Source organism: Physeter macrocephalus, chromosome 5 (assembly GCF_002837175.3).
Source record: "Physeter macrocephalus isolate SW-GA chromosome 5, ASM283717v5, whole genome shotgun sequence".
NCBI lineage: Eukaryota > Metazoa > Chordata > Mammalia > Artiodactyla > Physeteridae > Physeter > Physeter macrocephalus.
The window spans coordinates 71,544,875-71,558,407 of NC_041218.1; the positions used below are offsets into that span (position 1 = coordinate 71,544,875).

At 35.8% G+C, this 13,533-nt stretch overlaps 1 protein-coding gene across 6 annotated transcripts in view; it reads left to right on the top strand.

The window, feature by feature from the left end:
• BZW2 (basic leucine zipper and W2 domains 2) overlaps positions 1 to 13,533 on the top strand; it is a 59,460-nt gene that overhangs the window by 30,323 nt on the left and 15,604 nt on the right. For all 6 annotated transcript variants that reach the window (XM_007121619.4, XM_028490075.2, XM_028490074.2 and 3 more), the window contains 4 exons: positions 1,393 to 1,496; positions 5,189 to 5,254; positions 8,833 to 8,968; positions 12,618 to 12,727. In XM_007121619.4, coding sequence (XP_007121681.1) covers positions 1,393 to 1,496; positions 5,189 to 5,254; positions 8,833 to 8,968; positions 12,618 to 12,727 — 416 coding nt within the window. The remainder of the gene's footprint in view (positions 1 to 1,392; positions 1,497 to 5,188; positions 5,255 to 8,832; positions 8,969 to 12,617; positions 12,728 to 13,533) is intronic.

The window sequence follows — 13,533 nt, forward strand, 5'->3', positions numbered from 1 at the left end:
GCGGCACAAACCTGTGTCCTCTGCATCGGCAGGCGGACTCTCAACCACTGCGCCACCAAGGAAGCCCAGCCCAGGGTTTTTAGAAGATTATCATCTTAATAAAATTTTGTTCCAGGTGGCTGTATTCATTACAAAGAACTAATTAAATCTTGTGCATAAATTAATTGCATGAGAATAGACTTCTGAAGGAGCGGACTTTTCTAAAAACTAATTTACTTATAAAACTGTATGTCGGAGTCTGTAAAAAAGTTGGCTATGTGTAGCTCATTTCATCCAAAGATCTGAAATATGACTCAAATCAAAACACTAAAATAAATAGAGTGACCTATACAAGTGTATACTCTGCAAATACTTATTGAGTATATAATAGTTATTACTGTTACTTGGCTTGCTGAAATTTCTACCCTTATTCTGATAAAGTAGAATCAGAAAACAAAAATACCTAGTGTCTGACTCTGGTCTTCTAATCAACCAATGTTTGTAATGACCACCATTGAAACTTACAGGAGGAGCCTTTGAATGAGGAAAGTTGAGTAATGGAAAAAAGGCATTCTTTTGGTCTATCCATTTATTCCATGATTACTGTATAGGCCATGGGGAAAAAAGATTAGAGAGGATAAAATACACTCGTTCCTGGCCAGTGCAACCGCTGGGTGATCAAATACAAATGACAAGGCGTCAGAGTGTATACTGTTCAACCCTGTGTGAATAACTGAGTTGGTGGAGGAGGGAACATTTTTAATACCTACTGAAGTAGAAACCAGCAAGATCTGTAAAAGCCAGGTCTGGGCAATTCCAGTATTGGTGAACTGGAGTCCAGCAAAATATTATCAAGCCTGAAAAGTGAATCATGTCCTGATGTAGGAAAACATCAGAAACTGCACTGAGAATAATCAAGTTGAATTCACTGAACAAATGTTATTGTTTAGCTGCCATGGTTAAAGATATACTTTGGAAAGAACCAGACTTGTAGTGATAAGATCTAGTGGAGGCAAGTATATAGAACAACAATCTCATCATACACTATGGTAGGAATAGAAAATCGAACAACCACTTTGCATTATGTTAGAAATGTAAACAAATCATAACATGTATGCATCTTTTATAAGTCAATTAGTTTTTAGAAAAGTCAGCTCCTTCAGGAGTCTATTTTCATGCAATTAATTTATGCACAAGTTTTAATTAGCCCTTTGTAATAAATACAACCACCTGTACAAAATTTTATTAAGATGATAATCTAAAAACTGTGTGTCTACACATGCATATCATTCTGTGAAATTTTATGTGACGTCTACCTTTATTGTTTTCCTTGATGTCCAGGAATTGATCTCTTCTGCAAATGCTCTTCTGATTTCAGTATCGTCCTAATGGTCATTACCTTTCCCTTTTTAGCCCCTGGAGGAACACGCATAGATGATGGTGACAAGACCAAGATGACCAACCACTGTGTGTTTTCAGCAAATGAAGATCACGAAACCATCCGAAACTATGCTCAGGTAGAGCCTGTCACTGAGAGATTGTTGTACTGGAAGGGAAACATTTGAACAGGATTTAGGAAAACATTAGGTTCAGAAATTCTACAGGCCACTTTTTAAATAGGGATATTAGATAGGTCTTAAGCATAGGAAGAGATACTGAATTGCATTCGTAATAATGGACATTAAAGCTTCACCAAAGTAGAGTTTCTTTACCTTTCACCTATGAGATATGGGGAATCATAATTTCTGGTGGAGTATATATTGGTCCAAGCTTTAGGGAGAGCAGCTTAGCACTGTCTTTCAAAACAAACTACACATTCCCTTTGGCTCAGCAATTCTACTTCTAGGACTTCATCCCGCAGACAGTGGCATGTATAAAGTGACGCAAAGAGTGGCAGTTATTATAGTGTTGCTTGTAATAATATCAAAGGATGAAAACAATATATAAGTCAATCCATAGAGTTTAGTAATTCATAGTAACAGACTCTCAGGTAGCTGTTTAGAAGAAAGAGGCAAGAAAATACTTGAAATGTATAAAACCGATAAAGGATTCATATCCAGATTAAATAAAGAACTGTAAGTCAATAAGAAAAGGACAAGCAACCTATTAGGGAAAGACTTACAGGCATTTCAGAAAAGAGGAAACACAATTCCTCCAAAAAACAAAGGAAATGAGGTCAAACTCATTGAGAAAATTTCAATTAATATCGAGATACCCTTTTGCATTCATTAGATTGGTGAAAATTAAGAAGTATTTAGGCCCTGGTGAAGATTAGGAAGCGGTGGTAGTGTAAAATGGGACAACCTTGTAGACATTACCTTCTAAAGCTAAACATATGTGCATTGTGACCAGCCAGCTTAGGGTTGGTGTGTTCCTATTCTGATTCTTTCATTGACTCTTCTTAAAAAGTCAGTTTTTATTCCCATCTAAACCATGAAGGCAAGTCCCAGGTCAACAAGTCTTCTTGTTTTACACATTTCATTTTATATATATATATATATATATGCTAGAAACTGTCTTTACTTTGTTTATTAAAATGTGTAAGGCATGCTAAGCCAAGTAATTTGGTATATGTGGCCATTAAGAATTTAAACTTCTGGGCTTCCCTGGTGGCGCAGTGGTTGGGAGTCCGCCTGCCGGTGCAGGGGACGCGGGTTCGTGCCCTGGTCCGGGAGGGTCCCACATGCCGCAGAGCGGCTGGGCCCGTGAGCCATGGCCGCTAAGCCTGTGCGTCCGGAGCCTGTGCTCCGCGACGGGAGAGGCCGTAGCAGTGAGAGGCCCGCGTACCGCAAAAAAAAAAAAAAAAAAAAAATCTGAACATGAATGTTCATAGCAGCTTTATTCATAATAGCCAAAAGGTTGAAACAACCCAATGTCCATCAAATTATGAATAAATAAATAACTGTGGTATATCCATACAATGTAATAATATTATTCAGCCATAAAGAGGAATGAAGTAGTGCTATGCTACAACATGATGTTTAAACTTCAAAAATTATTCTTTTAATCACATGCTATTTTAGCATAGCTATTTCTTCCCCTTTTTTATATTTAAGAAATGTATAATAGATAAAAACCAAGGAAATCTTTAAAAATGGACCAAAAGTTTAAGCACGTGGGTTCAGTGGATGATGTTCTAACCTGTCCTCTCTAAATCTTTGCTTCTACTCTCTTATGTCAATGGCCACAAACACCTTGGGCCAGGTGGATACTGAAGCAGATGTTCTCAATTCAAAAGCTGTTCTTTTAAAATTCTCTCTTGCCTTATGATATATTAGATAAGTACAGTTCACTGAGGGTCAGAATTTCTGTTCCTGCTCTGATACTTAGTAGCAGTTTCCAGGTCTGCCAGTGATGTTAATGCCTGCCTTACCTTCCTCAGAGAATTTTTGTTAGGATTAAATTAATGCAAGTACAAGGTGTATTATTTGCTATTTGAGTCCCACTGGAAAAGAAAGATAAGAAGGCCTAGAAGAAAAATCAGTACTCTACTATTCTCATAAAATTAAAAAGATCTATATAGACTTAACCTCATCATTATTTCTAAATAGGATAGTTTCTTTTACTTATGATATTGTTTTTTCATATGGAATATGTATATTTGAAAGAACTTTTGATACATTATTGTTTCTAAGTTTATTAAACATTATTATGTACTGGTAGACTGACAGAGGTCAATGGGGGTAGTCAGGGAGAGAGATTAAATTGAGAAAGGTATTTGAGTGGAAGTTAATTTTATAAGCTGTTAGTTCATTGAAGAGTACTTTGGTAGTATAATGACTTTTGCTTTCATATGTAAACATTTACCTGTGGGGATTTGGATAATCATTCTTGGATAAGGAGAATTCTTTTTCCTGATGATAATCACACTAAGGAATATGTGAGTGCTAGTGTAAGATTTGTAGGACTTCAGTATAGTTTATTTTTTTTTCCTTATTGCGTTATCAATTCCCTCCTGGCTCATTTTTCTTTCCTTATAAAGGGCAACACTATAATTTTTACTCTTGAACTCCATCTTGATCACATTAAGGAAGAAACACAAAGTTTTAGATGAGAGTATATCATGTGGGTATAAGAGAAAGGAATTGGATTCAGAAATCATTTCCACACTTATTAAAATAATATTTATAAAATCCCCATTTAAATAAGAACATTGTATTAGTCTGTTCGGGCTGCCATAACAAAATACCACAGACTGGGTGGCTTAAACAAGAGAATATTATTTCTTGTAGTTTGGGAGGCTGGGAAGTCCAAGATCAAGGTGCCAATTGATTTGGTTCCTTGTGAGGTTTCCCTTCCTGGCTCTTAGAAAACCATCAGTCCTGTCAGACTAGGGCCCCACCGTTATGACCTCACTTAACCCTGTCCCGAAGTCCCTACCTCCAAATAGTCACATTGAGGGTAGGACTTCAACATATGAATTTAGGAGGAACATGAACTCCATCCATAACAAACATCATTCCTCTTAAAAACAGTCCAGAATTCCACTGACACAGTTGCAAACCCTGCTTGAGAATTCTAACTGGATTGTGGAGGCCAGTAATCTTTATTGCTCATCTGCTGAAATCATGTTTGTGTTCACCTGGAGTATAATCTCCCCTGAACTCTGATCTCCTCTTCGTCATATCCAGTATATAAGTGATTATATCTATAATCCCCTTAGTTTCAGTTATTTTCAATCTCTACATCACACAGTTTTAAAATTATATTCATTTCATTTTCATCAAAGTTATCTTTGGGGGCTTCCCTGGTGGCGCAGTGGTTGAGAGTCCGCCTGCCGATGCAGGGGACGCGGGTTCGTGCCCCGGTCCGGGAAGATCCCGCGTGCTGCGGGGCGGCTGGGCCGGTGAGCCATGGCCGCTGAGCCTGCGAATCCGAAGCCTGTGCTCCGCAACGGGAGAGGCCACAACAGTGAGAGGCCCGCGTACCGCAAAAAAAAAAACAAACAAAAAAACAAAGTTATCTTTGGTTCTCACCTGTTACATTCTCGAATGAATTTGTTTTATTCTACATATGCATTTTGATCCTCTTTTTCCCTCAGGTCATAGTAACTCCTTGAAATGCTGATAGTTCTCATATCACAGTCTGAGAATGTTTAACTACACCTTTTTATTAGTGTAGACCCTTGTAGTTAGGGTGAGTTTCTACACCTCCTTCTATTGCCTTTTAAAATTGTTTACATAATATTGACTGGTTCTCTTATGTTTAGGTCTTCAATAAACTCATCAGGAGATATAAGTATTTGGAAAAGGCATTTGAGGATGAAATGAAAAAGGTAAAAATTCAACTGTAATGCTCTGTTTGCTAAAATGATGAAATGAAGAGGGACAAAAATTTTGCTTTTACAGTGATGGTCCAGAAGTACCATGGACCTCTTAAGTTTTTAATGTTTGTTGAATGAAGGAATGAGTATGACAGATCATTAGCTAATAGCTGTAGAAAGAAAACATGATTAGCCTAGAATTTTTCCTTCATGTTTAATGTAAGCCAGCATGCTTTGTTCAAAGGAATAGTTTTACAGAATATGTAATTAGTTAAAGCTTGTGAAAGAGCATAGCACAGCAGCTAATACTCAGTAAAATTCCTTAATTTTAGAAGGTGCAGTTTAGCAAAGGGGATAGAAGCACATCTTTGGAAATAGTGTCGGGGTGTAAATCTCAGTGGTTTTTCTCATCTATAAAATAGCTGCAATAAAAGTACATACTTTATGGTTGTTGTACTAATAAATGAGATGAGCTATAAGGTACTTAACACAGTAATTGGCCTCTAATAAGTAGCCAAATAAACAATAGCACCGGGCTTCCCTGGTGGCGCAGTGGTTGCGCGTCCGCCTGCCGATGCAGGGGAACCGGGTTCGCGCCCCGGTCTGGGAGGATCCCACATAAAAAAAAACAATAGCACCTTATTAAAGAAACCCTCTTTTCAGAAACTGCAACATGTTTCTCCTTCTAATTTGTAGCTCCTCTGTATTTATATATAGCAGTCACTACATTAACTTGTTACAGATTTGTATGCTGCTTTGTCTTCATTTCTGATTTTAGGTATATGCCTAAATTATAAAGCAAGGGAATAAAGAAATCATCTACTTTGTTACTTACTTTGTTACTTTGCAACATCTACTTTGCTGTTTACCTGCTCTTACTTCCCTTTGTTCAAAGTGGTTCCATGTATAATGAAGAACATTTAAACAGTAAAATCATTGTTTTAAATTTACATTCTCCATGACTCAACTTTCACACTTAAACGAATCCTTCAGCATGGATGCATACAACTATATGTATAAAGATATTCATCACAGTATTGAGACATAACCTAAATGTTCATGGTGGGAGATGGGTTAATTAAATTATGGTCTCTCAATACAGTGGAATAATATGCAGTCATTTAAAGAATGAGGCATAACCACGTGAATTGGTAAAAGAAAATGTCTATGATAAATTGTTGAATGAAAAAGCAACCATTTGGTAGAAGTTTAACCTTAGACAAGTCACTTAAGTTCTTTGTGCCTCAGATTTCTTTGTCTTAAAGCGAGGATCAAGACTTTTGTAATTATTAATACACATGAAGTGTTCAGAAGACTCTCTGCTTCACTCAACAAGTTTGAGCTATTATCAGTTTATATTCAATAAAAGCATGTGTATATGCATCTAGTTATTTGTAAAATATAGACATATATAAGTGCATTTAAAAATCTGAAAGGACACGTCAGATTGTTAATAATGTTAATTCTAAGGAAATAGGCTTAAAGAGGAGATTACTCACATTTTTATATTATTCTGTGTTGTTAGATTTGTTCTACTAGCAGGTATTACCTTTTTTAACATGAAAAACATTTAAATGGATAAAAGTGGTCCATTATATTGCTAGATGTTTAGAAAATAACAAGTGCTTCATTAAAATAGAGGGATAGATATGACCAAAAAAATGATGTTAAAACATTCAAATAAACATCTTATCATTTTGCCTAATAATATCACTCATGTTTTTCTTCTCTTAGTTCCTTTGAACCTTGAAAACCTTCTATTTGATTCATTTGATGAACATGCTTTCAAGAATTATTTATTTTTCACAGTGTATCCATTTTTTAAAGAAAATTCTGCAATACATGTAGCATCTGATTTTAATGCTGACTAGTATAATTGAGCGATGTGGATATTAATTTTAAGAAAAGATATAATTTTTGCACCATTTTGTTATAATTGAGGGTTTTTTTGATGAATATGAGTATATTAATATGCTTAAACAAATAGTGTTAATATTTTAATCTTGGGGGCTATTTTTCATCATTTACTTCAATCTTACTTATTTTGATAATAAGAGAAAGAAGCCAGATGGATATAAAGTATCTACAGTTTTGTCTGTTTTTTTACCCCATTCCTGGGGCTCGCTGGAGTTTTAACCATTGATACCTCCTTCCCTCACTCCCTCTTTTCTTGTGAACTTAGAAAGTGACTTCTTTTTAAATCATTGAGATTTTAATAGGAATAAATTGGGAGTGAAATGGACTGGTTGGTTCCAGTTCTGCCACTTACTCATGATATAAATATTTGGAGTCACATAACCTCTCTGTAATGTAATAATCCTTTAACTGTTGGGAATGGTAAATTAATATAGTCCTACCCACCGCACAGAGCTAATGGAATTTCATTGGCCATAAAACATTTAATAAGCCTATATTGATGCCAGTGATTTTTTGCCGTTACAGAGTAATGAAAAAGTCAACAGAGCCCCGATAGTGATATTGGGCCCTGGGGAATCTCAGTAACATGCCTAAGGTCTGTTGAAACAGTGAAAATAGCCGTGGAATATAACTATAGTATAGTCAAAGCACTAAGTGGAGGAAGGTTAGGAAGGATGGCATTCTATAAGCCTGGATACTCTTAGAATTCAAAATGGCAAGTGGGGTCTAATACCCTTTGCTTTGGCTTCCCTTCAACCATTCTGGGGTTGCTACTTTGTTACTTTCCCTACTGCTGGGATAAGAGGATGGCAGCATTGTGACCCAGGAGGACCCAAACAACACTGTCATCCTCTCACTACAAAATCCACAGCAGAGGCCTTTACTCTGCTAGGAACTTTTCTTTATCTTACATCCATCATTACCTCATCACCAGGGCTGGTGGTAAAACTGTATGATCTAGGAAATACCTAGTTTGAATTTCATTTTTTTTGTTTGTTTGTTTATATATTTTTTATTGTTTTTATTTATTATTTTAACTTTATTTTTTAATTGAAGTATAGCAGATTTACAGTGTTGTTTTGAATCTCATTATTTTAAAAGAGGCATCAAGAACCTAGAAAACCCTTTTTTCACTCAGCAGTCTTGTTTTAAAAAAGTTTTATATGCTGTGGGCTCAGAAAAGTATATGCTACATGTCAAAGCTTATTGACTCCTGGTTTTTTTTTGTTTGTTTGTTTGTTTTTTGTTATAACCCAAAGAAAATGGGTAGATGTATTGTAGGATGAGGATGGCGGGGGGGAGCATGCATAGAAGTGAAAAACATATGAAAGGCAATAGTGTATTTCAGAAAACACTTTGTAATACTTACACTTTGTCATATACAAAGTCGAATGTAAATTATTTATGTGACCCATTTCCATTGTTCTCCAAATGTCTGTTTTCCTTCCCATGAATGTTATCTATAGCTATGTTGTAAGTGAACTTGGAAGAAAGGAACTATGATAAAGCATCCAATTTATAATCGAACATATGGGTGTGTCTCCAATGAATAAGAAGTGTGCTGCGTAAGACCCACCAGTTGTGTGCCGTCTAGCCATGGATGTACATTGTGTGTTATTTTCCTACTTTAGTCCTGTACTTTATAGACATGGTTTCTTTTGTTTGACCCACAGCTTCTCCTCTTCCTTAAAGCCTTTTCTGAAGCAGAGCAGACAAAGTTGGCAATGCTGTCTGGGATTCTGCTGGGCAATGGCACCCTTCCTGCCAACATCCTCACCAGTCTCTTCACTGACAGCTTAGTCAAAGAAGGTATTTATGCTCATTTTCTTACCTGTCAGATGTGAAAAGAAAAGAAAAGCCAAAGACAGAAAAATACCAGTACCTCTTCTTAGTGTTCTGTCCTTCCCACCCATCCTCCATGTAAGAGACTCGTGTGTGTTATGTGAGTGTGTGTCTTCAAACAATAAGAGAATTGTACATGTTTATTGTAGGCAATTAGGAGAAAAAATATGCACACCTATACAAAGACAAATAAAGAATAATAATAAGCTGGAATTTTTGGTGTAAGACTCAATGCCTAGGTCAAATACCCTGAAATTGATCTGGTCCAAACCATTTCTCTCAGCATAGATGCTTACTGGCATACTTTGTTGGGACAGTGCTTCATTGTGCAGGACTCTTTTGTGCTTTGTGAGACATTTAACCTTTTTGCCCTCAGACACAGAATGCCAGCCTAAAACACCCGCCTCCATTTAGCAGAATAGCCAAAAATGGCCCTTCACATTCCCAAATGCCCCCTTAAACTGTTGTTCATTTCCCTAGTTGGGGCCATTCTTCTGAACTGTTTCCTCTCAAGATGTTGTGCTCAGACGTTCATTGTGATCACATTTTTAAGATATTCATTCTGTTTTAGAAGTCCACGTGGCTGCATCAGAGTTTTGCTTTAATTTTAAGACATTAAGAGTTTGATGGGCATACATATGATTACTTGATTATAGAATAATACAAAAGTGGGCTTTTTTTCTTGCAGGAGGATAATGATATTCAAGTTATAATGCAACACAAAACAAAGAGTTCTTTTTTTCTTAAAAATAAATGAAAAGAGCTTTTGCGAAAACATCTGTTTCTTCTTAGAACTTGGTTTTTCTCCTACAAATGTGAAGTCCCAGCCTCTTTCATACCTGCAGTGAAATGAGTTATAGTTTCTTGTAGCTGAGAAAAGAATAGTAAACCGAGAGTCAAATGATATTATTTAGAGATTCTCTATAGTTTTCAAGCTCTCTAATTGTTATTATTATATTGTTAATACTGTAGCACTTTAAAGTATTCTCCTGAAGAGAATTCATGATCCTTCATGTTTTACTTATGGTACTAGACATTTTGTACTAGGAAGACAAGATAAAATGTAAACAGTAAATATTAATTACATCAGATTATCCCTAGTGTTTATAACAGAAAATAATTGCCTTTCTGGTTGTATTAAAAACCTAAATGATATATACAATTTCTTTTGAAATGTATTAAAAAATAAATTATTAGAAGGATAAATGGACAGACCTGTTAAAGCAAATGCAGCAAAATATTAACTGTTATAGAATCTAGATGGTGAGTAAATGAGTGTTTATTGTTCAACTTTTTTTTTTTTTTTTTTTTTTTTTGTGGTACGTGGGCCTCTCACTGTTGTGGCCTCTCCCGTTGCGGAGCACAGGCTCCGGACGGACAGGCTCAGCGGCCATGGCTCACGGGCCCAGCTGCTCTGTGGCATGTGGGATCTTCCCGGACCGGGGCACGAACCCGTGTCCCCTGCATCGGCAGGTGGATTCTCAACCACTGCGCCACCAGGGAAGCCCCAACTTTTCTTATGTTTAAAATTTTTTATGGTAAAATGTTAGAGGGGTAGGAAAGGAGAAGAAAAATACCTTTGTTATGTAAGTGACGTAGTACCTGTCATATGGTTTTTCTTTATACTCCACCATCTCTAGAAACAAAAGTATTAAACTTCTGCTTCCCAAATAGGAAAGGATTATGAAATTATACCTTTTCCCCAACCTCCCACCCAACAAATGGCTGTGGGGGACCCTCCACTCAGTAGAATCTCAAGTACAAAGAAATTTCTCCAATCCTTCCACCAAGAGCCTCTTTTAATGTAAAATGATAGGTTTGAGCCTGGTTTTTAGACTCCTAGTTTCAAGCATGCTTTATTTCTCTTACTTACAATGAGGATTACAAGATCTGTTATCTTTATTTTTATTTAATTACATAAATTTATATTACGTTTTATATTGACTTTTGGAACGAATGGTAATGTTAAAAATCCAGGTCAACAAGTTGACAACATAAAATTCTCCAGGTCATATCACAGGTTTTATTGTCATAGATAATTTGGGGGGCTTAGTTTCTCTGATATTCAAAAGAAAAGAATTGGTAAAGTTGGTGTCTGTATAAATTATATATTTTATATATATATATATATATATATATATATATATATATATATATATATCAATTGAATTTGTTTACCGGCAAGTAACTGGAAGACAGGACTCAAATTTGTATACAAGGGCATTTCTTTTTTTCTTTCTTTCTTTTTAAATTTTTTTTTTTTTTGCAGTATAGTTGATTTACAATGTGTTAGTTTCAGATGTATAGCAGAGTTATTCAGTTACACACACACACACACACACACACACACACACACACACACAGACACAACCACACACACATATACTTTCTTTTTCAGATTTTTTTCCCTTATAGGTTACTACAAAATACTGAGTATAGTTCCCTGTGCTATACAGTATGTCCTTGTTTGTTATCTATTTTATATATAGTAGTATGTATATGTTAATCCCAACCTCCTAAGTTATTCCCCCCTCACCCCACCAAGGGCATTTATTTCTTATGTGACAATAAATATAAAAGCAGAGCAGACTTCAGGGTGAACAGCAATATCATTCAGGACTCAGGCATTTTCCCCCATTATCATAGCATCGACTTCATTCCAGGTGTGGACTCCTTAGCCTTTAAAAGAAGTCTGCTTGTCCAGTTATGGCACAGGCTTCTTCATTCAGGTTCAGTAGAAGAGCACTTCTGAGCATAGGATAATTTATCTTGCCTTCAGCTGATTGGCTGAAATTGGCCACATGACCCACCCAGTAGTAATTGTTGGGGGATGCTATGGCCAACAACTTAGATCACTAGACTAATAATTGCAGAAGAAGGTGGTGCCAGGGTTTAGACTAATTAGATAGAAGTCACCTGGCCTGAGCAAAATGGGAACTCTCTTAGGAAAGAGGAAAGGAGAGTAGACACTGCTTAGACCATCAACAATACTGAAGCCTTCAACTCAGAAAAATCAGTTTAATATTTCAACTACTCCTTAACTCTTCATTAAACAAATGCAACATTAATTTAGAAATCTGGAGTGTTCACAGAAAAGCTGTAAGTAAAACTGAAGTAAATGATGCATGTTCATCTATAGCTTTATTTATTTATACCGGTCACTATTAATGTTCTTTCACTGGTATTATTTATCAGCAAATTAGCTGACATTTCAGTTTTATGGCTTATGATTTATTTGCTGTACCTCAGGATCACAGTTAAAAGTATGAAATACTGGTGAACCACAGGGTGAAATAGAGGCAAAACACTAGAAGATCCTTGGCTTTGAATCTGGTTTTGACCAAGGTAAAAATAAATAAATTTACAATTATAACAGGTTGGAATTAGGGAGTCCAACTTTGAAAAGTACTTTAACATTTTTTTTCCCTTCTTATGAAAATATTTTCTTGAGTAATGAATAGTACAGTGCCTAGAGAGCTTTCCATTTTTCCTTTGTACCAAATCAAGTCTTTGAGTTATTTAGTCATTTCAGGACACCTAATGGGAAATGTTGCCTTGTACATCATCACAAGTGGTTTTTGTTATAAAAGGTTTACTCTTTTTTTTTTTTTAACAGGCATTGCAGCCTCATTTGCTGTCAAGCTTTTTAAAGCATGGATGGCAGAAAAAGATGCCAACTCTGTTACCTCCTCTTTGAGAAAAGCCAACTTAGACAAGAGGCTACTTGTAAGTGTTGTCTGGGCAAAGGGTTGTATGTTTCATGCTTCTGCCTTGGCTCTATCAATTGTGATGTAATACATAACTGAAATGCCCGAGTCTATGTCGAATTGGAACATGGTTCTTTTTATTTCTGTATTATTGGCAGATAGAAACTAATTCCAGTTTAATCTTTGTTGCATAAATAAATGGAATGATAAAATTAAAGAGTCATAGGGAGTACAGAGACTTTCAAATTTAGAAGTTTGTTGACATAGTGATAACATTTATCAGAATTAACTCTTTTGCAGCTAATAACTATAGAAATTTAAAATTTTAATATGAAATTTAAAGTCACATTGATCCCACCTAATTAGACATTTGTGGTTATCTTGGGTCGTAGTTGAATAACACTGACCTCAAATACATGTTAGTTTGTTAACAAAATAAAAGGTTAAAGAAGATTCCTTGTTTATACTAAGATTCCTTGGAAATACTTAGATATTTAAGAAAGCTAACAAGTTAATAGCAGTAATTTGAAGCTCCCAGTATCATGATTGCTTGATTATATTTTTACTTCTCTTTGTATTTTTCAAAGAAAATCAAGAAAAATATTTTGTCCTCATAATTCCTATCTGCTCCCTATAATTTCTTTCTGCCAGAAGCAACAGCTGTGCAGATGACAGAGATTGCTTCAAGTGAAATTGCTTTTACAATTTTAGGACAGAGTCTAAAATTGCAAGACATGCTTGCCATCTTCTCTTTACCTAGTTACTTTTCTGTTTTCTCTTCCATTGTGTTCTGTGCAAGGGTGTTGATTGATGGGATAATTCCAA